Source organism: Miniopterus natalensis, chromosome 1, assembly GCF_054644295.1.
Source record: "Miniopterus natalensis isolate mMinNat1 chromosome 1, mMinNat1.hap1, whole genome shotgun sequence".
Taxonomy (NCBI): domain Eukaryota; kingdom Metazoa; phylum Chordata; class Mammalia; order Chiroptera; family Miniopteridae; genus Miniopterus; species Miniopterus natalensis.
Window position 1 is genome coordinate 11,193,106 of NC_142081.1, and position 27,418 is coordinate 11,220,523.

The 27,418-nt window shown below is 34.2% G+C and overlaps 1 protein-coding gene across 1 annotated transcript in view; it reads left to right on the forward strand.

Moving 5' to 3' along the window:
* Positions 1–27,418, forward strand: part of LOC107534861 (EMAP like 5) — a 47,242-nt gene that overhangs the window by 7,647 nt on the left and 12,177 nt on the right. The window contains exons 3-15 of the mRNA XM_087818667.1: positions 6,603–6,701; positions 8,438–8,506; positions 11,066–11,251; positions 12,723–12,858; positions 13,914–14,115; positions 15,809–15,946; positions 17,330–17,586; positions 18,900–19,112; positions 22,014–22,181; positions 22,849–22,955; positions 23,449–23,567; positions 24,992–25,178; positions 25,860–25,965. Coding sequence (XP_087674793.1) covers positions 6,603–6,701; positions 8,438–8,506; positions 11,066–11,251; positions 12,723–12,858; positions 13,914–14,115; positions 15,809–15,946; positions 17,330–17,586; positions 18,900–19,112; positions 22,014–22,181; positions 22,849–22,955; positions 23,449–23,567; positions 24,992–25,178; positions 25,860–25,965 — 1,987 coding nt within the window. The remainder of the gene's footprint in view (positions 1–6,602; positions 6,702–8,437; positions 8,507–11,065; positions 11,252–12,722; positions 12,859–13,913; positions 14,116–15,808; positions 15,947–17,329; positions 17,587–18,899; positions 19,113–22,013; positions 22,182–22,848; positions 22,956–23,448; positions 23,568–24,991; positions 25,179–25,859; positions 25,966–27,418) is intronic.

Below are 27,418 nucleotides of genomic sequence, written 5' to 3' on the forward strand. Positions count from 1 at the left end.
AAGTACAGTTAAAGCTTGTGAGGAACTGCTTCCAATTAAAGATTAAATTTAAAAAATGTCTCTGAAATTATGTTAATGAAAAAGGCTTTAGTTAAAAATATATTTTAGTACATATATATCCAATAATATCTATAAACTATTTATGAAATACCGACTAGGAAATACTGTATAATTTTTGCATTTTCTACTATAATTGAAACTATAAATGACCAATTAAGATTTATCCAATGAATGAGTTTCCCTGTTGGTAGTAATGCTGGATGTTCTTTTCCCAGAGAGGTTCTTCTGAATGGATTGAATATCCATGCTAACTCTGGAAGTCTCCCTTATTGAGAATAATTAGGGCCTAAAAAGGCTATTTATATAAATCCACATCAAACAGGGACTAAAATTTTATAGTAAATGGGGGAGGAGGGAGAGGAAGGGAAATTTGGTGCTTTATCTTGAAGCACCAAATTATAACCATAATTTAAAATAATAAGCACATCTCTCATATTAAACAAAATCTAAGTTATAGTTACAACTCTGCTAATATATAGAATGAGCCAAGAATAAAATATTAATGCTTTTAACCTAATTTGTCAGTTATTTGCTGGTACAAAATAAAATGCTTTAGCTTACCTTTGACTTTTGGCATATGACTATGAAGATGATCATTTTTACAAAAATATTAGAGGAGTTCACTAGTTTTTTTCAAGGGCTTTCCGGTAACCTCTTGATATCTTAAACATATCTCAAGTGCCTACTGCATTATTTTTTAATTTTCTTCTATTACTCTTCCAAATCCTAACTTCTAATGGCTTTCTGTATGATTTGACCAATATTTACTTCATTGAGTCCTGCATCTTTTGCAAAATTAGTGATTTTTTACTTTGTGTAACATTGTAACAATTAGTTCTTATATAATGAATGCTGAGATCACAAGGATCCCCATACCATAATCTTTTACATTTAATTGTTTATTATTTGAATGTTTCACAATTGCAGGAGCACATGGGATGCATCAAGTTGTGGCTATTGGAATATTTTTCTCATTAGATTTTTTTAATATACTAGAACTTTTTACTAAATACTTCCAATTCAATTAATAGACACAACCAAGATTTTGTTTGGGAATAGGATCAGGGAGGAATAGAGGCTTTTTTATCTGGTTTTCTTTTCCCCTCTCTGACTGTTACGTCTTAATTATCTTTTTTTTTTTTTTTTTTTAATATATCTTTATTGATTTCAGAGAGAGGAAGGGAGAGGGAGAGAGATAGATAGAAACATCAGTGATGAGAGAGTCATTGATCGGCTGCAGCCCGCAACCCAGGCGTGTGCCCCAACCAGGAACCGAACGCCGATCTCCTGGATCCTAGGTCCATGCTCAACTGCTGAGCCACGCCCGGCTGGGCTTAGTTATCTTTAAAAGAGCATTTTGCCCTGGCCAACATGACTCAGTGGTTAGAGTGTTGACCCAAGCACCAAAGGGTCTCAGGTTTGATTCCCATTCAAGGGCATGTACCTGGGTTGCAAGTTCAATCCCAGGGGTGCTTGTGGGAGACAACCAATCGGTGTGTCTCTCTCACATCTCACATGGATGTTTTTCTCTCTCTCTCTCCCCCTTTCCTCTTCCCCTCTTCTCTTCCACTGTCTTTGAAGATCATTGGTGAGGATTAACAACAAAAAAGAGGTTTTTTTTCTGTCTGCTTCTTAAATGTTGGTGTTCTTTAGGAGTCTTTAAACAACCTTTCTTTTTCACTTTACTTACTCTCTCTAGGTCATTATCTGGATTCATGACTTTAACTCCCATATCAGTTAACAGTGGCTCCAGCTTCTCTCCTCCACTCCAAATACCCTCCTTGAATGTTATGTAGATGTCATTCTCTGTACCATGCTTGGCTAGAGAGCCATTTGTCCTTCAATCAGTTTTCCTGCTTGGCTTTGTCTGTTGAGTCAGTTAATTGAAGAACCACACTACAGCCAAGGTTGGCTCAGTCCTCCATGTAAGTGAGTTCTGTAGCCGCAGTCTACACCCAGGGGCATGAATGAAAGGATACACAGTGTCATTCTTTCTATTGGAAACCTTACTCAAACCTGGCTCCTGCCTACAGCAGGTCTTATATTTTTGCACAGAAAGCCAGCTCCAAAACATGTAAGCTTCCTTATGGAAATGCCTAAATGTCCCAAGATGTTAGTCTTTGACTTTTAACAATGAAACTGTTCCACCTGTTACGGGCTGAATTGTGTCCTTACCACTCAGCCCCTAAATTCATATGTTGAAGTTCCCACTCTCAATCAGAATGTGACTGTATTTGGAGATAGAGGCATTTAAGTTAGAAAGAGGCCATTAGAGTAGACCCTAATCCAATCTGACTGGTGTCCTTATGAGAAGAAATTTGGACACAGACATCAGGATGCACATACATAGAGGAAAGACCATGTGAGGACATAGGGAGAAGATAACCATAGAAACCAAACCTGCCAAGCTTGATCTTGAACTTCTACTTTCCAGAACTATGAGAAAATAAATTTCTGTTGTTTAAAAAAATAATAATAAAAAAATAATAAGACTGAATTCTCTCTTTATTCCAACTCTATTAAAAATTAAAAACAAATAAACTCTTTCTCCTGGCTTCTGGCTGACCTCTCCAGCCTCCTCTCCTGCCACTTCCCAGTTGGCACTCCTCCCTTCAGCCACACAGAATTAGTGCCTCTTTCCTGAAAGCACCATGATGTGTCTCATCTTGGTGTTCTTTGGCCTGAAATGCACTTTCTCTTACTTTTCTACCCTACATTCTCTTACTTTGTCTTCCAAGATATGATTTAAGCAGTACTTTTACTAGAAAACTTCATTTACTCTTTTCCTCATCTGCATAGGCTGGGTTAAATGTGGGAATAAATGATAAAGTGTAAATGATAAAAACCTGGAAGAGGAGGTAGTATTTGCTTGGTTATTTCTGCCTTTTTGTTTCTGCTGTTGCTTAACCTATGCTTAGGGAGGTTTATTTTGGCCATGATAGATTTATCATGGCTACAGAGGAAGTGCTTCGGGTCTATTTTGTTACTACCTATACAGAACTAAATGCTTTGAGGCTCTGTTGAGACACGTGGAGTTTTAAAGCTTTTGGCCAGCTGCAGTTTGCTACATGTGTATGATGAGCTGAGCCAGAGAGAAGAGGCATTGGTGTAAAGGACAGAGCCCTTCTGTTACTCACTTTATAGTTGTCCTGTGAAATTTTAATCTCTACACAGTTTGCTGTAGCAAGAGGTGAATCTTTTTTGAGCTAATATTTGCTGATACTCTCCAGTTCCCAAATATTAAGGACTCTCAGAAGAAGCAGATAATCTCCTCTTGTTCCCTTGGGCTTTGTCCTAGTGTGATTTGCTGGAGAGCCATAGTAAACTGTTCTCTGTCTTTTTATGTGAGCCATTTGTTCTACCCATTTGGGGGCTCTAAATAGTAACTATACTTTGCAGAAACTGTTTCTAACTGGGTATTAGACGACATGGAGAGGGACATTTGGACAGGGAGGGGGCATAGGTTCTTAAAGCTAATTATGATTATGGTAAACTGATGATGATGATGACGATGATAGCAAATACTTCTATAGCACTGGCGATATTCCAGGTACTCTTCTAACTCCTTTATATACAGGGTGGGGCAAAAGTAGGTTTACAGTTCATATGGAAAATAATACAATAATTAATAAATACTATAAGAATAAACTGTGTGTTTCACATACAGCTGTAAGCCTACTTCTGCTCCACCCTGTATGTACATATGTTAATTCACATGTTAACCCTATAAGGTACTTTTATTATCTTCACTTAATCGATAAGGAAACAGGTACAGAGAGGCTAAAGAACTGCCCGAAGTTATCCAGCCAGTGAGAGATGGAGCCGGTGTTCAAATCTAGGCAGTCAGGTACCAGAATCTATGCTCTAAACCAGAGATTGATAAACTTTCTATAACAAATAAGATAGTAAATAGTTTAAGCTTTGTGGGCCATGTGGTCTCAGTGACAATTACTCAACTGCATTGTAGTGTGAAAGCAGTCATATAGACAGCTTGTAAAAGAATGAATGTGGCTGTGTTCCAGTAAACTTTATTTACAAAAACCGGGGTGCAGCTAGAATTTGGCCTGAATTGTAGTTTGCAACCCCTGCTTCTAACCTAGTGCTTTTCAAAGTATGTGTTGTATTGTGTGTTGGTCCTTGTGAGTTCTTTAACACTTCAGTTACTTAGAAGTGTATGTATTGTTAATTTACAAATATCAAGAGGATTTTCTGCATAACTTCATACTATTTTGATTCCTGTTTTTGTCAGAAACTAATACCGTAGCTTTACTTACTAAGTGGAGATAATAAAAGTATCTTATAGGATAATAACTTCATGTTATTCTGATTTCTGTTTTTGAAAATACAGAAAACATATTCTGTAGTTTCATTTTTAAAAAATTTGTTTAGGCTTATTTTGCAATTCAAAATTTTGAGATCTTAATGAAGCATCATGTGCACTTGGAAATGGTATGGAAAAATATACGTATTTTTCTGTTTCCTTTCCTTCTGTCTATTGTTTTCATTCATTTTATTTCTACATATTCTGTAAACCCCATAAAACTTGTTTTGCCTAGAACAGTTAGTTTTAAAAGCAAATTAAAAACGAAAAATCTTATTTACATATTTACACTTGGGTGCTCTTCATTCGTATGTGTAAATTAAGTCTTGAGTAATCCTGACCCTTTCTGATCTTTGGGCGTTGCTTGGCGTTAGCTTCTTAGTAATAGTTTTTTCTTCCCCAGAATTGTTCTTTGCTTGGCCTCAGGATTTCATTCTGTGTATACTGGTGTTCTCCAGGGGACTTATAAGCAGATTTTATGGAGCATTTTCTCTGTTCTGCATTGCTAGCCATCTTAGCTTCTCCAGGCTGTCTTCTCAAATCAGCAAGCCTGCCAGGCTCTATTTGAATTCCACCTCTCTGGGGTATCCTCTGGAAATTGCCTTCCAGATACAGGCTGGTGCTATTTCATGACTCACCTTGTTTGTTTTCCCCTCTTTCAGGGTTCACAATGCTTCATTTCCTGTTATGAATGTCTGAAAACATTTGTTTCATGTATTTTGTACAGTTTTCTAATTGTTTATGGCAAGGGGGCAAGTTCAGACCCTGATACTCATTCATGGCTAGAAGTTCATCTTTCATGTTTCTTAACCTCTCTCCTACTTTGCATCTCACTGTCTCCTCTTTTCAATTCTGTCTTTTTACCTCCCTCTAATCGCCTGTTTAACTCTTCCACTGAGTTTTTAATTTCTTTATTTTTTCATATCTAGAAATTCTCTTTGCTTCTTTAAACCTGCTTGGGTACTTTTTATAGTCTCCTATTCTTTGCGCATCTGAAGATATTTTTAAATCTTAAATTTATTTTATATAATCTGGTAATTCCAATATCTGATATTTTGCAGGACTGATTTTGCCGTTCATAGTAACTTTCTGATTCTCACTCAGGTCTCTTATTTCCTGTGGTTATTGGAAGCAGGTTGTTTATTTTTGTTTTTTGTGTGTGTTTTTTAAATATATCTTTATTGATTTCAGAAAGAGGAAACAGGAGGGAGGGAGAGAGAAACATCAATGATGAGTCATTGATCGGCTGCCTCCTGCCCCCGGTCTGGGGATTGAGCCCGAAACCTGGACATGTGCCCTGACCAGGAATCGACCCCTGATTGCCTGGATCCTAGGTTGACTCTCAACCGCTGAGCCACACCCGGCCGGGCTGTTTGTTTATTTTTGTATTGATTGCTACCTTTAGCAATTCTTTGAGGGATGGAAGTTTTAGTCTTCCACGTAGGATTTATATCTACTTATGCAACATTGTTGAAAATGCTTGAAGATTCTGCAATCTTTAGGACCACTCGAAATGAAAACTTTCACTTGAGAGATTTATGATTAATGTGAATTTAGGCCTTACAACTACATGAAAGTTGCTTGTGGCTTCAGATTTTCAGGGTCGTTTTTCTCCCTTTTATGCATTGCTCTCCCTCCTTAAAATAGGGTGGTCTCTCATTTTTCCTTACTCTGAGCTCAGAGTTCACTGCTTTAGTTAGAGGTCTGCAGTTCAAATCCCAACCTTGGGAATGTCCTAAACTTTATTTCCTATTCTTCTTCAGCCTACAGAACAAAATCAGGTTTACTAGGATTTAGCTGATACCTTTGAGTAAAGTGGGTGTAGGCACAGTCTTACTGTTCAAGGTTCCCATAGGAAACCACTTTGTTTTTGGTCTCAGATTTGTTAATTTTTGACAGCTCAGCAGTGTATTCAAAAGATGTTTTTACATTTTATCTATCATTTTTAGTTTTTGACAGGGTGAGATGTTTAGGGCATTTTGTCAATCCTGCTGTTAAACGTGGAAGTCATTCTCCTGTTTCTTCCTGTGAAGAAATGTGCATATGTGCAAATACTAACAAGACAAAATAAATCCAGCCTTTCTTATGAAGTCTGTAAAGTATATGTGTGTAAGTTTTGATGTTTATAATCCCCGTGGGTAGACTTTGCCATTTATAATTTGGTTCCTTTTTTATTTGTTTTCCTGTGTGTTCCCTCCTGGACTTCTTGGACATAATTCAGCGCTTGGTTTCAGTTGGACTCGATTCAAAAAACGCAGTTTGTGTTTGGGATTGGAAAAGGGGGAAAATGTTATCTATGGCTCCTGGTCACACAGATAGAGTAAGTATTCCCTTTTGGGGTTTCTAGTGGGTACTGGATGGGAAAAGGCCGGAGGGTGTTAGGGGATTTTATGTCCCTGTGTTTTGTGATTGACAGTTGATATGTAATTAAAAATTTAAAGAACACATATTTATTGTAGATTCAGTAGGTATAGTGTTAGCACAAAACTTTTAAGATACTAAATTTTATGATACTAAAACCTCAATTTAAAAATAAATAGTTCATGCCTGGGGTTTATTTGGTTTGGTTTACCACTGATTTGTTACTTATATTTCATAGTCGAGGTGAAAAAGATATTTTGTGTGTGAATTTAAAATTATTTTTCAGTATAAAATTTTAAAGACCTAGCATATTTTACTTTTGAAACTTGTTAAAAATATATTTATTCTAAGCTATTTAAAATTAACATAAAGAATATGTTGTCAGCTTTTTAACTCAATTATACTACTTTTAAATTATAATACTTTTATAAACATACATCAGAATTTAATCATAAACTCTTTAAAATGTCTGAGTTTTTTTTGTGTGTAGTAAAATCTTAATCTAAACCAGCACAGGAGATATAGGCATTGATTCTATTTTGAGGGAATCTATGAATCTGTAAAAGTTGTGTAAAACATTTGTGTGAATTTGCATTTTGGAAAATAAACTCGTTTTTTAGCAGATTCTCATAGGGGCCTGTTACACACACACAAACACAATTTAGATTATTAAAGTGTTAAGTATAGTTTATTAAACAACTTTGTATTCTGACTTAGAACAAAGCATTTCACACATTAGTACTCTGGGTTTAGTAAATAGACTATTATGAAAAATGATACTGTCATTGTAACTTTTAAAAGTATTTTTGTGGTTAGTATTTTAAAGTTGCATCAGTATGTTTTTCATTTAATGTGTTATGGTGAGTTGTTAAACATAAATTTACAAGATGTATTCTTTTTTCATTATCACTGAAGAGTATCACTTTGTATATTTTTAGAAGTAGTAAGCATTTTACACCATTATGCTGGCAGGTGTCAAAGAAACATGATGAGGACTACCAGATAGCAGAATTTTTTTCTGCTATAAAATTATTTTTCAAATATTAGTGTTTCTTTTATTTATTACTAAAGTACATGTTTCTAATGTGTATTTTATTTCATCTATGCTTTTTCTTATTTGCTTTTGTAACAAAAATGGTTTGTGTCTATTTAGAATTTATGGGATCTCCAAGATTTAAGTGTATAAGTTAATTTTGTTTGACCCATAAACAATAAAGAAAGCTAAAAAATAAAAACAGAATTTGTACTGTGAAGTAAATGTTTGGATTCTTTAAGTAGTTCTGCTTGATAGAAAGCTATGAAAATGTTTGTTTTATAGCTGTATGTGTTGTGTATGTTCCATTCAGATTTTTCTTTTGTAGAAATTATTCAGATTCCTGCCTCATGCTCTAGTTGTGTTCAGCCATTCTTGTTATTTGTGGACTTACTTTTTTTAAAAAATTAAAAATAGAGTTGTTAATTGTCATTCCACTAGTTGCTTCATAAGTTCATAGAAACTAAGAAATAGTTTTTGTTCCTTATCATGTATGTATTTACTTTATTTCTTACAAGATTTTGAAGTATAGGATTCTGATTATTTGTTGTGGAATATTACTTTATGATAGGTAGGGTTTGGGGGTTATTTGGTCTTTTGGACAGCATTCTTAAATGATTCTGAAAATAAGTATTTTAACCATGAATCTGATTTGTTTACAGATATTTGATATTTCTTGGGATTTGTACCAGCCAAATAAACTTGTCAGCTGTGGTGTAAAACATATCAAGGTACTAGAAGGGTCTTGTTTTATGATAGTCATGTTACTTATTTGTCGCCACTGCATACATATCACACTATTTACAATTTAGGATAGTTTTAGGATTTTGACAGTACTTATTTTTAAATGTCAACATTTTTAATGTTTTTATGTTCAACCTAACAGATCTTTTTTGTGTAGTTACTGTGTGGGGAACATATGTGAGGGACATAGGTATGAACAGAGATAAAACACTTCCCAGAACGGAATTTATAGTCTAATGAAGTAGGTTTTACTGTGTGCATCTTGTTTCTTCATATTTCACTTAGAAAGTAAAATGTGAGAACAGGAGACCAAGTAAACTGAGTTTTCTCTCACAAAGATAAAACGTTGTGATAGAAGCATATGGATGGAGGTGGCTCTGCCACCTACTAGCTGTTTTACCTGGGTTGAGTCATTTAACCTCTGAGCTTTTTTTACGTCTTAAAACTGTGGCTCCTATTATACCCTGGTAGGGTTGATGATTAGATAAGGCAGTATATATGTCATAGAGCCTAGCACATAGTCGGTCAGCTTTCTGAAAGTGTCACCTTTTCTTCTCTATATGTTTGCTTTCTTATTTGATCTCAGCCTTTGATAGTCACTTTACTTTGCATATGAAAACTCTAAGTTTTGTTTTATAATTATAGTTCAGGTTTTGAAGCCCATATAGTCAGTGGTGATACTCATTCTTATGTTTATAATTACTTTTAAATCCCTGATGCAGATTGGAAATACTTGCTTTTCTCCCAGTATCTGATAGGACAGTTCCTATAACAGTTAATTCCTAGTAAGGTTTTATGTGCCCATTCTTTTGATACTCTCACTTCTATCCACATTTTCTCCAAAGCATCTGTGTCTGCTGCTGCAATTCTGGTTTTCATATTCTGGTACTGATTTGATAATGATTAGTATTAAATCTTTATTTTTTCAATAAATATTTAATAGCAAAAGGCTTTGTGCTAGGTTTTAAAGTATGTGGTACAAGCACTGTGAGGGTAGAAATTTTTGTCTTGTTCATGATGTTTGACACAGTACTTGATATATATTAAGTTTTTAATAAGTTGTTGGCAAATTAAGAGACCTTACTGTTGTTTTATATTATAAGTAAAGCTGAATTTTTCACTTTCAGGTTTTTAAAAAACGTATTCTCTCAAAGTAAACAAACTACATTTTTTACTATGAGTATATTTTTTTACCTTTGGTAGAGGCAATGAATAGCATGGTAGCTCTCTTTGCAGGCAATACATGTGAGGAAACTAAGTCCCAAAGATGATCTAGAACTGCACTGGCCAGTACGGTAGCAACTAGCCACATGTAGCTATTTAAATAAAATTAATTAAAATTAAATAAAATGTAATATTCATTTCCTCAATCATATGGACAGTATGCTCAAGCGCCACATATACCTAGTGATTATTATATATATAAACTATATACATATTTATAGCTCTCTGTAGATACAGATATATACAAACACATTTTCATCATTATAGAAAGTTGTATTGGACAGCATTGGTCTGGATTCTAGAACAATGGTTCTTAACTGAGCACCAGAATCGTTTGGATACCTGCAAATCGCTATTCTAAAAGAAAATAATAGATTGAAATTGGGACTTGCTGAAAGGAAGAAAACCAGCTATCCCTATGCACAAAATTATGGAACTTTTAAATTAAAAATCAGTTTCTTTGATTAAAAATATTCATTAGTTGATTGAGTGGATCAGCATTATAATTTTCAGTTCTTTGAGGCTTCATGTTTTAAACTAAGATCTTTAGGTTTTAAAATAAGGTCTTGAAGATCAGGTAAGATTTTTAAGTATATAATATTAACAAATTATATTATTTTAAATAGTAATTACTTATAAAGTTGAATTTATTCTCAGGGCCGATTTTCTTTATGCACAGCTATTTAATGTATATATCCCTGCCCTGCCCCAATTTTGTTTTTTTATTTCTCTTTGTATACTATTAAAATTTATCTAAATCCACATAAAAGAACAAAACCCGTGTCATGAAGACTTATGCTTGACTTGTTTGACTTCCTTGTTTTCCCAAGAATGAACCAATCATTTCCAGTATGTCTCTCATTCTTAAGCTTTGAACATGTCAGTGAGTGCAGCGCACCAGTCCTTCCATCCTTCATCTTTTTCATCTTTATAGATTGAACATGAGGTTTTGTCCTCTTCCTATTAGTAGGTAGTGTCTTATCTTCATTTTCGTTGCTAACTCATTCCCAACTTTTCAACCTAAGTTTCATGTAGGTTTTTTCCCCAGAAACTTAAGGGAAGCATAGCATATTTTAAAAGTAATGTAGTTCACCCCTCCCTTATTGTTGCAGATGAGGACTGAGACCAGTGACTTACCTGCTATAACACAGCCCTTGACAGCACTAGGGTGAGGATGTGAGCCTTGAATGCTATTGTATTGTAAGGGGATTTCTTAGGTAATTTCTAGTCTGCTGCTCTAGTATAGCATCCAAGGATTGGGAATGTTTTACTTCATTTTATAAGCATTCTTTGGTAATTTGATTATACTATGTACCCTTTAGTTCTGGAGTTTATGTGGAAATGCTCTGACCCCAAAACGAGGGGTCTTTGGCAAGACTGGTGACCTTCAGACAATATTGTGCCTGGCCTGTGCGAGAGATGAATTAACATATTCTGGTGCACTCAATGGGGATATATATGTTTGGAAAGGAGTTAATCTTATACGAACAATACAAGGAGCCCATACTGTAAGTATATTTAAATATTTTAAACACTTTTAGATGTTAACTGCTTATCTTCTTGTCTTAGAATAAAATACTACATAATGTAGCAAACTTTCTAATCAATTCCGTTACTTGGAATAGATTATAACTGAATTAATTTGTCTATATTCAAGATTTCAATGAAGAAACAGGCAATTAGACACATGAATATTTATTAAATTAGTATAATTAGTATCTTGTTCAAACTGTTTCCGTAATATGGTATTTTTCTCAGAGTAGTGCTGAAAAAAAGTTTGTTAAATTCAACCTAAAAGTATTCTTGATAACCACATTAGAATAAAGCTAGTGCTCCTGTGGCTAATTTACCAGTGGGAAATTTGGGGACATGTCAAGAAAAAATGTAACTTTTAAATTTTAATGTTATTAATGCATTAAGTGAGTGGCAAAGTAATTTAAATTTTGTGCTTCATGAGACTGTCATATAAGCAAATGATCAAAACAGGAAAAACAGTCTGATGTTAAAACCTTTTAGTATTTTTTGATTTGGGCTTTTTAGCAGGTAGTTTCCTCACATACTGAAGGGAACTAGAGAACATAGAGCTACTACATTGCTAGCAGTGAGATCTTAAAAAGGAAAGTTGCTGACTATATTAATATGAACCACTATTAAATTTTTTAAGGAAACATTTACATAGAACTTGTTTTAAGCAAAATGCCTAAAAACTAGAAATACCAGATTCTTTTCCACAAAAGTGGTGGCAATTCACATTTTCACCATCAGTATATAAAAATGTCAGTTCCTCTTCTCATATTCATCAGCAAAAGATGTGGCTGATATTGCTGTCTACTGTGTAAAATATAGTAATTCTTATTTTAATTTGTTTCCTGTCTACTTGTGAAATTTCGTATATTTATTGACTACCTGAATTTCCTTTTCTTTTAATTGGTTTTCATATCCTTTGTTCTTTATGTTGTTGTTGACTTTCTTTGCTTTATTTGTATATTAAGAATATTAACCTGACAGTTGTATACATTACAAATGCTTCCCCAATCTGTTTATCTTTGCTTATGATATCTTTTCTTATATGAAAATATTAAAAAATGTTCTTTATAGCTTGTGTATAACCTGCCATGCATTAAAAAGTCTCTCACTAGCTGAAGTTACATAAGTGTTCTGACTCCTTTGTAACATTTGTTTTCTATTTTACATTTAGAATTTTATGCCTATCTGTAATTCATTTATATATGGTATGAGGTTTAACTTTTTTTATGTTATGCCTATATTATTAAATACCTTCTTGGTCATATATTGAGTTCCTCTATGTGCAGAGACCTATTTCTAGATTTTCATTGGTCTTTTCTGATGTATTTGTTTATTCATGTCACATCAAAATCTTTTAAAGTGGAAAAAAAAATCTTTTAAAGTGGATTTCTACCTTTATATATAGCAGATTTTCTTAATAAGTATGTATTGTTAAATTATTTCCTCTTCTAGGCAGGAATTTTTAGCATGAATGCTTGTGAAGAAGGCTTTGCTACTGGTGGCAGAGATGGCTGTATTCGGCTTTGGGATTTAAGTTTTAAACCAATTACCGTGATTGATCTCAGGGAAACAGACCAGGGATACAAAGGTAAGAGCAAAACAAGTATCTCATTACTAGGCAAATTCTGAATATACCAAGGCTGTCTCTTTCAGTAAACATAAATGTATGTTTTGTGAATATAAATGAGACTTCATTTGCTACTTCACACTGTATACATTTAATTGAAGTTCTTTTGTTGAAGAGAAATTTTGCCTAAAGACACCCTAGGCTTACTGTCACGACGACAGTTCTTTCCTGTGCCTAGTGACTGGGCACTTAATGAGCCTTCAGAGGGGTGTGATGGGCCTTTGCTGGGCCTGCGGGGAGGGGGTGTGTGATGGGCACTTGCTGGACTTGCAGGGGGTGTGATGGGCACTTGCTGGGCCTGCAGGGGCGTGTGATGGCACTTGCTGGGTAACGTGGGCCTTGAAACTATTTCTCTGTTAGAGCGCTAGGTGTAACTTTAGCAGAGAGACTGTTGGATACAGTGTGCTGAGGTTTGTGCACAGCACCTCTATGGTGGTCATGTGTATAGATAAGAGAACAGAGAGACACTAGCCTTCCCAAGGTTAGAAAGGAATTGTGGCTTTAGAGGAAAAGTAGACGTCTCTTTTTTTAAAATTAAAGAAAAAAATTTTAATCCCCATCCTTGGGTGAGGATTAAAAAAATAATAATTAAAAAAAGAGAGAGGCCCGGCTGGGCTGGCTCAGCGGTTGAGCATCGACCTGGGATCCACGCAATCGGGGTTCGACTCCTGGTCAGGGCACAGCCGGGGCTGTGGGCTCGGTCCCCAGTCAGCGGCCTGCAGGAGGCGGCCAGTCCGTGACTCTCTTGATGTTTCTCTCTCTCCCTCTCCCTCCCTCTCTCTGAAATCAATAAAGATGTATTAAAAAAAACAAAACACACACAAAAAGAGAGAAGTATCATTCCACGTAGAAAACAATACAGAGAATTGAAAAAGGTGTGTGGCTCAGAGACTTACTTACAGATTCCTTTTATCTTACATCTAAGGTATAAAAAGGTGTAAAAATTAATGTTGATTCAGGCAATCGGAATTCTGTTACCACAGCATTGCTCTTAAATACCACTTACTTTTGACTAGGTTTGTCTGTGAGGAGTGTGTGTTGGCGAGGTGATCACATTCTAGTTGGAACACAAGACAGTGAAATTTTTGAAATTGTGGTGCATGAAAGAAGTAAACCTTTCCTGATTATGCAAGGGCATTGTGAAGGTGAGCTTTGGGCACTTGCCATCCATCCTACTAAACCTTTGGCTGTGACCGGAAGTGATGATCGTTCAGTCAGGTAAGCAAAAAATAATAGCCTAGGCTGGAATTTGTTCTTAGATAAACATAAGAAAAACTTAAAAAAAAATACTTAGATTTAAATTTTATCAAAGTTTTTTCTTGTTCTTTTGTTTTATGTAGCTGAATTTATCAATATTTTCTTTTATGACTTTTGAGTTTTCTATCACGGAGAAATCTTCTCTAAAGTTAAAAAGTTTTTTAATATATTCTGCTAGTACGTTAGTAGTTTTATTTTTTATGTTTAACTCCTAATCTGTGTAAAGTTTTCTTTAGTGTTTAAGAAGTAAGGTGGGCATGCAACCTAATTCATTCTAGAAAACTCCTTATTTTTTAAATTGTATGTTAATCAGTCATGCTATTTGCTGCCATTGTGCTACTCCAGTTTTGGGGGGGTGGTGGACGCTGCAGCTCTGAGTCCATATGGAAAGCTGCTGTGGGGTTTCCCATATGCTTTGCTATGAACTATTTTATAGTTCCTTTCATTTTAGGTGAAACGCTATTTCTAGCTGCTGCATAGCTGTTGAAAAAAGGGCAACTAGTCTTTAAAAAAATAATTGCTCAGATTTCTGTTTGTTATTGGTGATCAAGTTATGTGGAAGCAACTCTTCCACTGAAAATAACTAAGACTGCTAGTCAAAATGTAAATCACTTTAAAAATGTTCAAAGAACAGTCAAGATAGTAAGGAACTGTCAGCCAAATTGTGGAAGAAAGTGGGAATTTAGGAGCACCAGTGAGCCAAAGCCACTTTTGCCCTGAAGGCATTTCTCTTCCATTGAATAAACTTGGGCTTTGTTTATGGCTTTCTCCAGGGGCAGAAGGGCAGAGAAGTCAAGACTGAGGGCCTGCCCAGGGAGACTAGTCCAACACACCCAGCCAGAACTATAGAATAGGCTCTGAAAAAATATCCCCTGCAAGTTTGTGTGGGAATGGAGATCTTGTTTCTTGCTTCAAATTTTGATTAGCACAGGAAGTGTATAAAGCAGTATGATGATGTTACTCAAACAGCATTAATTGTTGTCCAGATAACTTTACCACAGTACTGGTTGCACATATAAGTGCTGCTTTTGCCTTATAATTTTAGATTGAATTCGTTAAGAAACAGTATCAAATCTGTAGCAAAAGCTAATTTCCAGTGCCATTCAGTGTTTAATAATAGTAGTTGAGAGCAGTTCTGGTTCAGAAAATTTTCATTCTTAGCTCTGAGATCAAAATATCATAATAAAACTTTACCACTGCAAAGCCATTAAACTGCTGTTTAGTAGGGCAAGTTAGAATTTTTAGCTTCTATTACTAACAAAAATTCAGAACTGATAGAAGTTAAATCCACAAGAGAAAAGGAAGCTCATGGTTAACATTATTGGTTCAAAAACACGATTCAAATATTTGTTTGCAGAATAATTGCTAAATAATAATACAGTGAATACATAGGCTTTGTAAGAATTAATAAACAGAAACCTCATTTAAAATGAAGTCAGGAGGCCAGAAGGGGACCTCTCACGCCCTGTAGTCACAGAGGCCAAGAGGAAGAACTCTGTGTTGTTTTTTTTAAATGTTTTTATTGATTTCAGAGAGAGGGGGGAGAGAGAAACATTGATTGGTTGTGTCCCGTTTGCAAACATTAATTTATAGAGCCTATTATATTTTAAGCATACACTAGTTAACTATTTTTTATTTTAATTAAATGTTACAGGATATGGAGCCTAGTAGATCATGCGTTAATAGCAAGGTGTAATATGGAAGAACCAATTCGTTGTGCAGCTGTAAATGTAGATGGAATCCATCTTGCCCTTGGAATGAAGGATGGCTCATTCACTGTACTTAGAGTAAGGTATGGTCTTAGGGAAGAAACAGAGATAGTAATTTTCTAAGTGAGATAGAGAATATAATACTTACTGCTTTATCCATTTCCTTTTTAATTAATATATATTTAAGATATTAGTTTCATTAAATATGAAAGTATATTTATAAAAATGGCTTTGTCAGAAAATTAAGTTAACTTAGAATCCTTGGTTTGGGGGTTAAGAATGCTTGAATAGGTTAATGGTTAAAATCTGAACTATAAATTTGGGTCCTGACTTTTCATTCCTTGGTAGTATATTTTTTCAGTAATGATCCTCTGCCATTGAAGAGGCTGGGGTGAACATTGAGACTTTAAAAATGGGTGAATGATTTTGTTGTTTGCAGCTTTATGCTTTGAAAAAAATTTCTACTGTTCTTCCTTTGTTTGGGTCTACTTTGAAGAATTTGTTAAAGCAATTAACATCTAGTGTTGAATTGTAGATAACGGTGTAGATAAGTACCTGTGAAATCTTTTTTATTGAATTTATTGAGGTGACACTGATTACCAAATTTTACAGGCTTCAGGTGCACAGATCTACTACACATTCATCTGTGCACTGTGTGTTCACCCCAAGTCAAGTCTCTGTCCATCACCATTTATCCCCCCATACCCTCCTTCACCTCCCTCCACTCCCCCACCCTTACCTGTCCCCCTCTGGTAATCTCCACACTGTTGTCTTATGAGGACCATCCACCCAATTACCCAATCCAGAAACCATTAATTCTTTCTTTTGCCTCCCTAGTTTGGTGGAATAGCATCTCAGCTGGCCTCCTTACCTTCTGTTTTACTTACCTCAAAACCTTTTTCACTCTACAGCTATATTGATGCCTTTTAAAACATATTTGTTTGCATCCCTCCTTTTTCTGAAGTATGATAGAAGCTTTGGACTGTCCTTAGGATAAAGTTCATAATCCTTAATTAACATAGCCTGAAGTGCCCATCTCTACAGCCTATTTCTTTCTACCTCAATCTCTTTCTTTCAACATGTATAAAATATATTTCGCTTTTTCAGATACATCATGTTCTCTTGTACTTCTGAGTTTGTATAGATCCTGACTCCTCTTTCATCACAAAATTTTGTGACTTTATTTTCTTTTTGTATGGCTCCATAAATTTAAGCCAAATCTCTAAACTACTTGAAGTAATTTAGGAAATGAAATTTAGCATTTTTCTCTATTTCCAGCATATATTGTACTCATATATTTCTGTTCAGCAAAATAATTATTCCTTAATACCATTTGTCTCATTTACATTTGTTATGTGGTTTATAAATACTTGATACAGCCTCACAGTCATTTTAGACACATTTGGAAACTGTGAACTAATCTGTAGTGACTTTTTTCATGTAGTCTAATTTTTTTTTCTTTACAGAGATATGACGGAAGTTGTACATATTAAAGATAGGAAAGAGGCAATTCATGAGTTAAAATATTCACCAGATGGAACTTACCTTGCTGTTGGATGCAATGACAGCTCAGTTGATATTTATGGAGTTGCTCAACGTTATAAAAAAATTGGGGAGTGTGTGGGATCACTTAGTTTCATCACTCATCTGGACTGGTCCTCAGATAGTAGATATTTACAGACAAATGATGGAAATGGTAAAAGACTTTTTTATAGGATGCCAGGTAAAAATTTCTAATAAATTATTTATAAATTATAGATTTTTAGTGCCTATAAAATACTTTAGGATTTCACTAGAAGCAGAGTAAGTTACCTTTGATTATAGGAAATCAATGAAGATCTAAGGTAATATTTTGGGCATTGTGGTCTTTTCCATAAGGCTGCCTGTTATATTGAAGTCTTTTTGGTTCTTAATTAAAACTTCTTTGCTTGAAGGATCTAAAACTTCTTTATGTTGAATTCCATACCATGTGAGTTGTATATGGTGAAGTCCTTGTGTGTATTAGAAAGTCAGAAATGCCATTTTTTATTGGTGGAACTTCTATATAATTGCTAAAAATGTCTAACCATAAGTTGTTTGGAGTTTTGTGGTTACCACAAATAAACTTTGCAAATATTAATAATATAGCTAACATTAAATTTGAAAAAGTTTTCATCAAAGTTTTAAAAAGAATTAAAACAGAGCAAAATATTCTTAGTACTTTATTTACTATGATGCTTAGTGAATTAGTTCACAATAATTAATTTGATAAAACTAGATACATAATTAAATTAATGCATCTCCTTAATAGTATTTTATTAACAACCTGTATGTAATGATGATTGAGTCAATCCTAAAGTCCTGTTACCTAATGTAAATGTATTAGTCCCCACTTATCTTTCCTTCTCAGTCCTTTTAAAAAGTTCTCATTTTCTCAACCATGTTCCTTCTTAGGTTTCTTTTTTTACTTTTTCTTCTAACTTGCCCTGTTGTGACTAAACCATAGCATGACTTTAATAGGGTTCAGTTTTTTTCTCCACGCGGTGAACCTGCTCAGCTACATCATAATCAAATCTGCTTGTGTCTCTGAATCAGTATAATTTTGGCTTTTAAAAAGTTTCTAGCATTTAATTCTCTCCTCTCCTTACCATATTTACCAAGCTATTCATGTATTCTATTTTTAACTTGAGTGGGAAACTACTTAAATTTTTTAAAAAATCCTCACTAGAGGATATGTGTGTGTTTTTTAATTGTTTTGTTGTTGTTGTAATTGTTTTTGTTTTGTGGTGTGTTTTTTAGAGTGAGGAAAAGAGAAAGAAAGAGGGAGAAACATTAATGTTAGAGAGAAATATTGATCAATTGTCTCCTGTATCTGCCCTGACCAGAAATCAAACCCGCCACCTTTTGGTGTATGGGATGATGCTCCAACCAAGTGAGCCACCTGATCAGGGCGGGAAGCTGTTTAAATTTTGGAGTATACCATAATATCAGTACAATTTATGCTTTGGTAAAAATCAAATGAAATAACTTATTAAATTAAGACTGATTTCTTTTCAGGAGGTAAAGAAGTGACAAATAAAGAAGAAATAAAAGGTGTTCACTGGGCTTCATGGACATGTGTTTCAGGCCTTGAAGTAAATGGAATTTGGCCCAAGTATTCAGATATCAATGATATAAATTCAGTAGATGGAAACTATATTGGCCAAGTTTTAGTTACAGCTGATGACTATGGAATTATAAAATTATTTCGATATCCTTGTTTAAGAAAAGGTAATTTTTCTTTCAAAATACTATTTATATAGGACTTTTAAGTTCTTGCAAAAAATTAGTCTTGAGATAAATAAGAGGGTTTATATTTTTGAAAATGTGTGCATTGATTATTTGGTGAAGAGTTTTCATGAAAATGAACAATATTAGCTACTTTTTATTTTGCTAATTAAAAAATTGTCATATGTTACATTTATTTTTTGATGTGAAATGTTTATTAGAAAATTATTTTTGAATTCATATATTATGAATAGACTGATGCTTTATTTCTTTCTTTTTAAAGAATCATTTTTCTCCCCACTTGTAGAATTGCTTCATATAGTCAGACTGTACTGTGATAGTTTATACTTTTCTTATGGTTTATTATCTTTAATTATTCAGCTTTTAGGTGACATTTTTCTTATGTCTTTTTCTCAAGAATTCTGATGAAGTAGTGAGCTGTACAAGTTCAGGTCATAGTTTGGAATCGGTTGGTTGGTTTTACATGCAAGTGTGTGTTTGCTTAAATACTTAACATATGTTGTTTGACATATATTTCTATAACAATGGGGTTAAGAAAAATGGGGGTTATTTTCTTTTTTTAACTTTGAAGGCCGTGATTTATTCATTTATTGAGTTATTTAAAAAAATTTTCAATTATAGTTTATATTTAATATTATTCTGTATTAGTTTCAGATGTACAGCATAGTGCTTAGACAGTCATATACTTTACAAAGTGGTCCCCCTGATATTTCAAGTACCAATCTGGCACCATACACAGTTATTACAATATTGACTATATTGCCTATGCTATACTTTACATCCCCCTGACTACTTTGTGACTACCAATTTGCACTTCTTAATCCCTTCACCTTTTTCACCCAGTCCCTCAACCCCCTTCCCCTCTGTGCAACCATTAGTCTGATCTCAGTATCTATGAGTCTGTTCCTATTTTGTTAGTTTATTTTGCTCTTTAAATTTAAGGGATTATTTTTCTACACATTTTACATATTGCTTCTTTTTCCTTGGATCTCTTCTAAAATGATAATATTAATCATTCTGTTCATAGTCCTGGGGAATAAATGAAATTCTATATTAGTCCTTTATTTCATGCCTTGTTCCATAAAGTATTCAAGTCAGCTTATAACAGGTCCATAAGTACTAAAATAATTGTATGAATAGAGAATCAGTACCAGGGTAAATACCATAGTATTAAAATCAGATAAAGAAAATAACAGTAGGCCCTGGCCAGGTAGCTTAGTTGGTTGAGGGGTCGTCTTGATGTGCCAAGGTTGCGGGTTGCATCCCCCAGTCAGGGCACATACAAGAACTAACCAATGAATGCATAAATAAGTAGAACAGCAAATCAATCAATCTCTCTCAAATCAATAAAAAAAAAAGAGAGAAAACAGTAGTCAAACATCAAAATTAAATGTGAGCTTCCGGGAATAAAGTAAATCAGGGTACAAAATAATTTTAATTTTAGCTTATTTTTTAAAAAAGCATGCTTGCTACTCAGGGAAAGCAAAATTTCTTCAGAGATTTAATTTACAAAGAGCTCTCCCCCATAGTATGGAGATATTAGGTGCAGTGAGTGTATTTCTAGAGCATTAACATCTATAGCAGATGCAGTAATTTCATCTGGTTGTTAATAAAAACTTTGGGCAAATGTTAAAATGCAGTTTAGTAAAAGGTGATTATGGCAACAGCTGAAATAGTTTTATTCAAATAAGCAGTCCATTGATGTCAGGCTTAAGGGCCCATTTTTCCTAGAAGCCTGGGCTGGTTGTTTCTGTTGTGCCTCCAAAGTGGTGAGTTCCAGGTCCTACCACTTATGCCATATTGTTGTCTGCCTATGAGATGTTAGCTTTCTAGGTGCATGTAAAAGTGCATTCATAAATAGTGCAGACCTTCTCCAACGTAATATAAGACTTTCAAAATGTTATCTAAATGAGGTCAAACCTTATATATCCAGTGTGATTTAACAGGGATGTGTATGTGTTGCCAAACCCGGTTTATTTAAGCAGGATATGGAGAATGTATTCTGAACTTAGAACCACAGAAATTGTTCCTATCACACAGATTTTTTAAAAACTAACCACAAAGTAAAACAATTCCTTTACGATTGACAAAGTCTAGTACATACTGCCTCAACCAGATGATACAACCTAACATCATTAGTGATGGAACAGTGCCCATTGAAATGATGTATCCAAAGGGACACAACATTGCCTATACCAAAAACACGTCATCTAAATCTAACATGAAGAAACAACAGGCAAACTCATATTGAAGGACATTACACAAAATGTAGAGATTAAAAATGACTGTAAAGGACAGTTTTGGGGGACAACCACTGGACATATTTTATTTTTACTAATATGGCATATTACATTGATTGGGTTTTGTATGTTGAATCAACCATTGCTTTTCTGGCATAAATCCCATTTTGTCATGTTGTGTAATCTTTTTTATATGTTGCCGTGTTAGGTTTTCTGGTATTTTGTTGATGACTGAAGTTTTAAAAGGATTCTGTGGTAGCTGGACTGAGAATAATGGGGGTGGAGTGGACTGGTTGAATGTCACTTAAGACAAAGGCCTCAAACCAAAACATTCAAAATGTTAACATGAAATCAGTTGATCCCCTTGTGGCTGCAGGCTTTTTTCAAAGCAATAAGATCATGCCTCACAGCCTTGTGGTTCCTATTACATTATATTGTGAATCAGTAGAGCAAAGATATACATTCCTTGGTACAGACTCATTCCTTTGTTCATCCAACAGGTTTTTGAATTAACATTTTTTCATTTGATCATAATTAAGAGAATGGAAGGAGGATGCATTGATTCAGGTGTAGAGATTATCTTTGAGTTGGTATTTTTGTATTGGTATTTGTTTATCAATTCAAAGGTATGTTTTTATTATAGGGGCCAAATTTAAAAAATATATTGGCCATTCGGCTCACGTAACTAATGTCAGATGGTCACATGATTATCAGTGGGTTATTTCTATCGGTGGAGCAGATCATTCTGTCTTTCAGTGGAAATTTATTCCTGAAAGAAAATTAAAAGATGCTCTTCACATAGCACCCCAAGGTGAGTAGTAGTACATACTGCCTAAACAATTTGTTTCTCAAATAACTTCAGTAACCCCCAAATAAAGTTTTACTGTTGAAATGTAATCTAGCCTCATATGTTAATGGTATAGTTTATTAGTGGAAATTTTAAATTAAAATACCAGGCCTATATGTTTAAAGTCAGATGTCATAGAATATAGAATACAAAGTACTTTTGGTTGCATTTTAATCTGTCAAATGATGGATGAAGAAACAGTGACATTAGCAGAACAAGCATTTAATGTGTTCTATGGGAGATGGCTATCTAGGTTCTGTATATAGATTTTTTAGCAAAGAAAAGTTATCTAATGTCAATCTGTTAATCATAGTATTTCCTAACCATTTTTCATGTTAATTATAGGTAATATTCACATCTATTTGCACAGATGTTTAAATTTGATATAGCAGTTGTTGGGGAGCCAGTGAAGGGACTTATAGGAGCTATTGAGTTTGCAGTGAGTGGAGAGGAAGATAATCTGTAGCGCAGTTTACTAACATCTGTGTCACTTGAATAGGTGATTTTGTTCAATTGTTCTATGGTTTGCCTCCCTGTCAGTTGGCACAGTCAGCTCTTAACCATTAATTTTATAGTGCTGCTTTGAAAATGGATCTTTCTTAAACAAATAATTTTTTTTAAAAAATTACAGAAAGTCTGGCAGACTCAAATAGTGATGAATCAGACTCAGATCTGTCGGATGTTCCAGAGCTGGATTCTGAAATTGAACAAGAGACACAGCTCACTTACCGTCGGCAGGTGATTTTTATTATCACATGATTTTTCCCCGAAAAAGTCTAGTTTCTTCTTCATCTTGCTCCCTGTTGCTTACTCATGTATTATCTTTTATGGTTTTTAATTTTCCAAGAAATATGTGGCCACTTGTTTTCCCTCTTTAGGAGTAAAAGTACACTTTTGTGACATGTTCTGATAGTAAATGCTTGATGTATTTAAGTGTGCCTGTATTATATTTGCCTATAGCTTTTTGTCACAATACACTCCTACTTATTCCCTTTAAAATACTCTCTTAAGAAGTACAAAATTATCATGGAACACTTAAGTATGTATTTGTCAGTTGACACACAGAAAATGTAAATTAGTTCTTCCCAAGGAAGTAAATTTTATAAAGTACCTTCCTGTTTAAGACAGTCGTTAAAACTCCAGTAGTAACCACAGTGTCTGAAAGTTACATTAGGGTCTGTGAAAACCTTTGTTAATACATATTCTAAAAATATTTCTACATTATTTAAAGGTTTATAAAGAAGATCTACCTCAGCTTAAAGAACAGTACAAAGAGAAACAAAAAAGTGGTACTTCTAAAAGAAGAGAGCGGGCTCCAGGAAGTAGTATTCGATTACACTTTGTTCATGGGTATAAAACAACTGCTTTTCATTTATGTTTGAATTTTGGCTTACCTTTATGAGTTGTTTAACTTTGAACAAGTCCAGTAACCTCTCACTCCTGTTTCCCCATCTGTAAATGGAAATAACAGTACCTACTTCATAGTGTTCTGATGGGGAGTAAATAAGTAAATAGTTGTGGAGACTTAGAATGTTTTCTGGTACATAATAAGCACTATGTAAGTGTTTATTAAATAAAAAATTGATTATCTTATGAAAGTTTTATATTTATAGAAATGGATCTCTTGTCTTTAAACAAATGAATAGTAAAATATATAAGAGATTATCATCACCCCTATATATGTCTAATTTGGAATGATATTGTGGATTCATTTGGCCTGCGCATTTTAGCCTTCATATTTTAATTTCAATATAATACAGTTTCTGGATTGTCTTAGAACATTTGGCACAGGTCTCACATGTCATCCTGGAACTACCGATTCTCTAGTCCAACTCTTTTTTTCTCCTTACCCAGTAATCATTTTCTTACCTGACTGATAGTGCTTTCAAGAATTTCAAAAAGGATTTATTCAGCAAAAGTATCTTTTCTCCTATGTTAATAGGCAGTATTGCCATGCAGTTCTTTTTATGAATCGGTTTTCTTTGAAGTGCAAAGAAAGGTTGCTATAAATGAAATTCTAGTAACCGTTTTAAGAAGATTTGGCTACTTTTTTCTGGATGATTATAATATTTTAAAATTGTTGTTTAAAGTAATTTTTGGAGTATATATTATATTCTTATAGTTCAGCAATGTGTACAGAAGGATCCACTTCAAAACTCTTCTTCCCACCTCTGCCCTCCAGCCATCATTCCCCTGCACCAAGGAGAATCACTGTTACTTAGTTCTAGAAATATTTATGCCTGTACAGACAAATACAAATATATATTCTTTTCTATACCCTTTCATTTATAAAAAGTACCTATTTTTGTTTTATATTATACAAACATAGTACTGTACTTATATGCAAATAGTAGTGTACTATATAGTACATTTATCTGCACCTTGATTTTTTTTAAATTCTCATCCAAGGATATTTTTTCCATTGATTTTTAGAAAGAGTAGAAGAGAGGGAGGGAGAGAGAAAAAAAAAATCCACGTGAGAGAGAGACATTGATTCGTTGCCTCTGCACAAGCCCTGACAGTCTAACCACTGATCCAAACCTGCCAGGGCTGTACCTTGATTTTTTTTCATTCAGTATTATAACTTGGATTTAGCTATTTATAATTAGAGAAATTCATAAAAGCTTATGTGATCTGATATTTTGTGTTTTAACGACTTAGTGTCTTGTAAAATTAGAAATTGGATGACCCAAAAGGTACCTACTTCTCCATAGAGTCCATATGTATCAGATAAAAGGCCAAAGTTCATATTATATGACGTTTTCTATATTTAGTTACAGAGGTTATGACTGTCGAAGTAATCTGTTTTATACTCAAATTGGTGAAATTGTGTACCATGTGGCAGCAGTGGGTGTCATTTATAATCGACAGCAGAACACACAACGCTTTTACCTGGGTCATGATGATGATATTCTCTGCCTGGCTATTCATCCTTTGAAAGACTATGTGGCAACAGGCCAGGTAGGTCCTTTGAAAAACTGTTATAACAGGCTAGATAGGTTAGACCTTTGTTGGCTTTAAAGTTGGATAAATCCATTTTTTAAAACAATGTCTTTTATATTCTAGGAAGTGAAGAGTTAAGGAATTCTTTAGAATGGGTTTTTATTTTCATATTACAAATAAAATGTACCCCAAATTTTTCCTATAATTTCCTTCTCTTTTTATTCAAGACCTGCACTTTCTGAAGGCCCTGTTCCAGTATCATCTCTTTCATGATTTCCTTTCCAACATTTTCATCCTTATTAAGCATATATTACTAGATGTTCTTATTTAACTGAAAATATCTTGTTTTCCCAATGAGTGTGCAAAATTTACCTTAATGTTTTAGTGCTGATTATATCTCACATAGGAACACTGCCAATAATAGGTGCTCGGTAAGGATTATCTTTATTTATGAAGTATAATGTAAGACTTAGGAGTCACATAGTTCTAGGATATTGCTAGAAACATTGAGCGTAGCCTCATTAGCTTTTCAACAAATGTAAGAAAAACAGTCACATATACAGTCTAATTTATGTTTTTTATTTGATAAATGTCAATAGCATATATGAAAAAGGCTATAAAATCTGTTTTATTTCCTTTTAAAAGATATGAAAATAAATTATTTAATTGTATAAAATGACTTTTATAATTCTATTTTAGGTGGGTAGGGATCCCTCAATTCACATATGGGATACAGAGACCATTAAACCATTGTCTATATTAAAGGGCTACCACCAATATGGTGTCTGTGCTGTTGATTTCTCAGGTAAGGCTGTTTTCTATCTCAGTAAGAATGATCAAAGTGCAGAGGCAATACATAGCATTTTAGTCTAAATCAGTGTTGCCTAGACTTGTCAAATGTGCATATATTTTCTTAACCAATCAGGACGATGTAAGTGTGGGTTGTCTGGCTGTTTTATAATACAATTCAGTGAGTTATTTTTGATACCCATTTACATAAATATGTTTCCATTAAAATAAAAATGTCTACATAACATCTAAAATCATCTCAATCACTACTTATAGTATATAGCTTCCACTTTTGGCAAACATTTCAGTGTCTTATTGCCACAGAGTAAACTTTGAAAATGTTTAGGGTGAAACTAAGAAAGAAAGAGGTGAAACCTGAATTATTTATTTTATAACAGTTCTATGAAGTGATAAACTCCAAGCTGTCTTATCTAAATAATTTCAGATCATGTTAGCTCTTTGTTGTACATGTAAAAGTTTAACAATTACAGATCAAAATACAAAAACAGATCTACAGTGAAAGCTAGGGCACAGGTCAGGAAGTGGGGATACCATTAATAGAGAATTTTATATTAAGAAACAGTAAATTTGTGCTTTCTGCTGCTCTGACTGAAGTGATACTGAATTATTCATAGTAGAGACTTTTGGGGGAAATGTACAAACACATTCAGGGATCTTCTAAACGTCAAGAAACAAGAGAATGAATGGCAGACTAGGGGAGTTAACAAGAAAAATACCACTGGTAGTAATAATGAACTGATTGGGGTTTTCAAAAAGCATGGCAGAGCCCTGGCCAGTGTGGCTCATTTGGTTGGGTATAGTCCTGTGCACCTAAAGGTTGCCAGTTGGATTCCCAGTCAGGGCACATGCCTGGGTTGTGGGCTCAATCCCCAGTAGGAGGCATGCAGGAGACAGCCCATTGATGTTTCTCTCTCTCTCCCTCTCCCTTCCTCGCTCTCTAAAATTCAATAAAAATATATTTTTTAAAAGCATGGCAGAGTGGCAAACATTTTATTGTAGTTTGAGCCTTTACAACTCATAAACACATGCACACCTGTCAGCATGACTAACGTACCTCAGTTGTTTGTCTAACACGTTCATTAATTGTTGCTTGATGATAGTAACAAAACAATTGGCCTTTACTAAAAATGGTCGTATTAATGGCAAAATGTGGTTGTAACCTACATCTTTTCATTTGATTAATCTTCATCATCACTATGGTTTTTATATTACAATAGAGTTCTTATGGTGAAGTTAATTGAAGTAAATGTTTCCCTCCTTTCTTCTTTCTTAGTTTTTCCTTCTCTTTCTTTAAATCTCGTTTTCCACTTTTCTGATCTTCCTCCTTTCCCCAGTCACAGCCTGGTGGATAAGATATTGAGAAACAGTTCTCCTTCCCTTATAAATTCTGGTTCTTTTTATAGCTATATGTATACCTAGCATTTAATATTATTTTATACAGTTTAAAT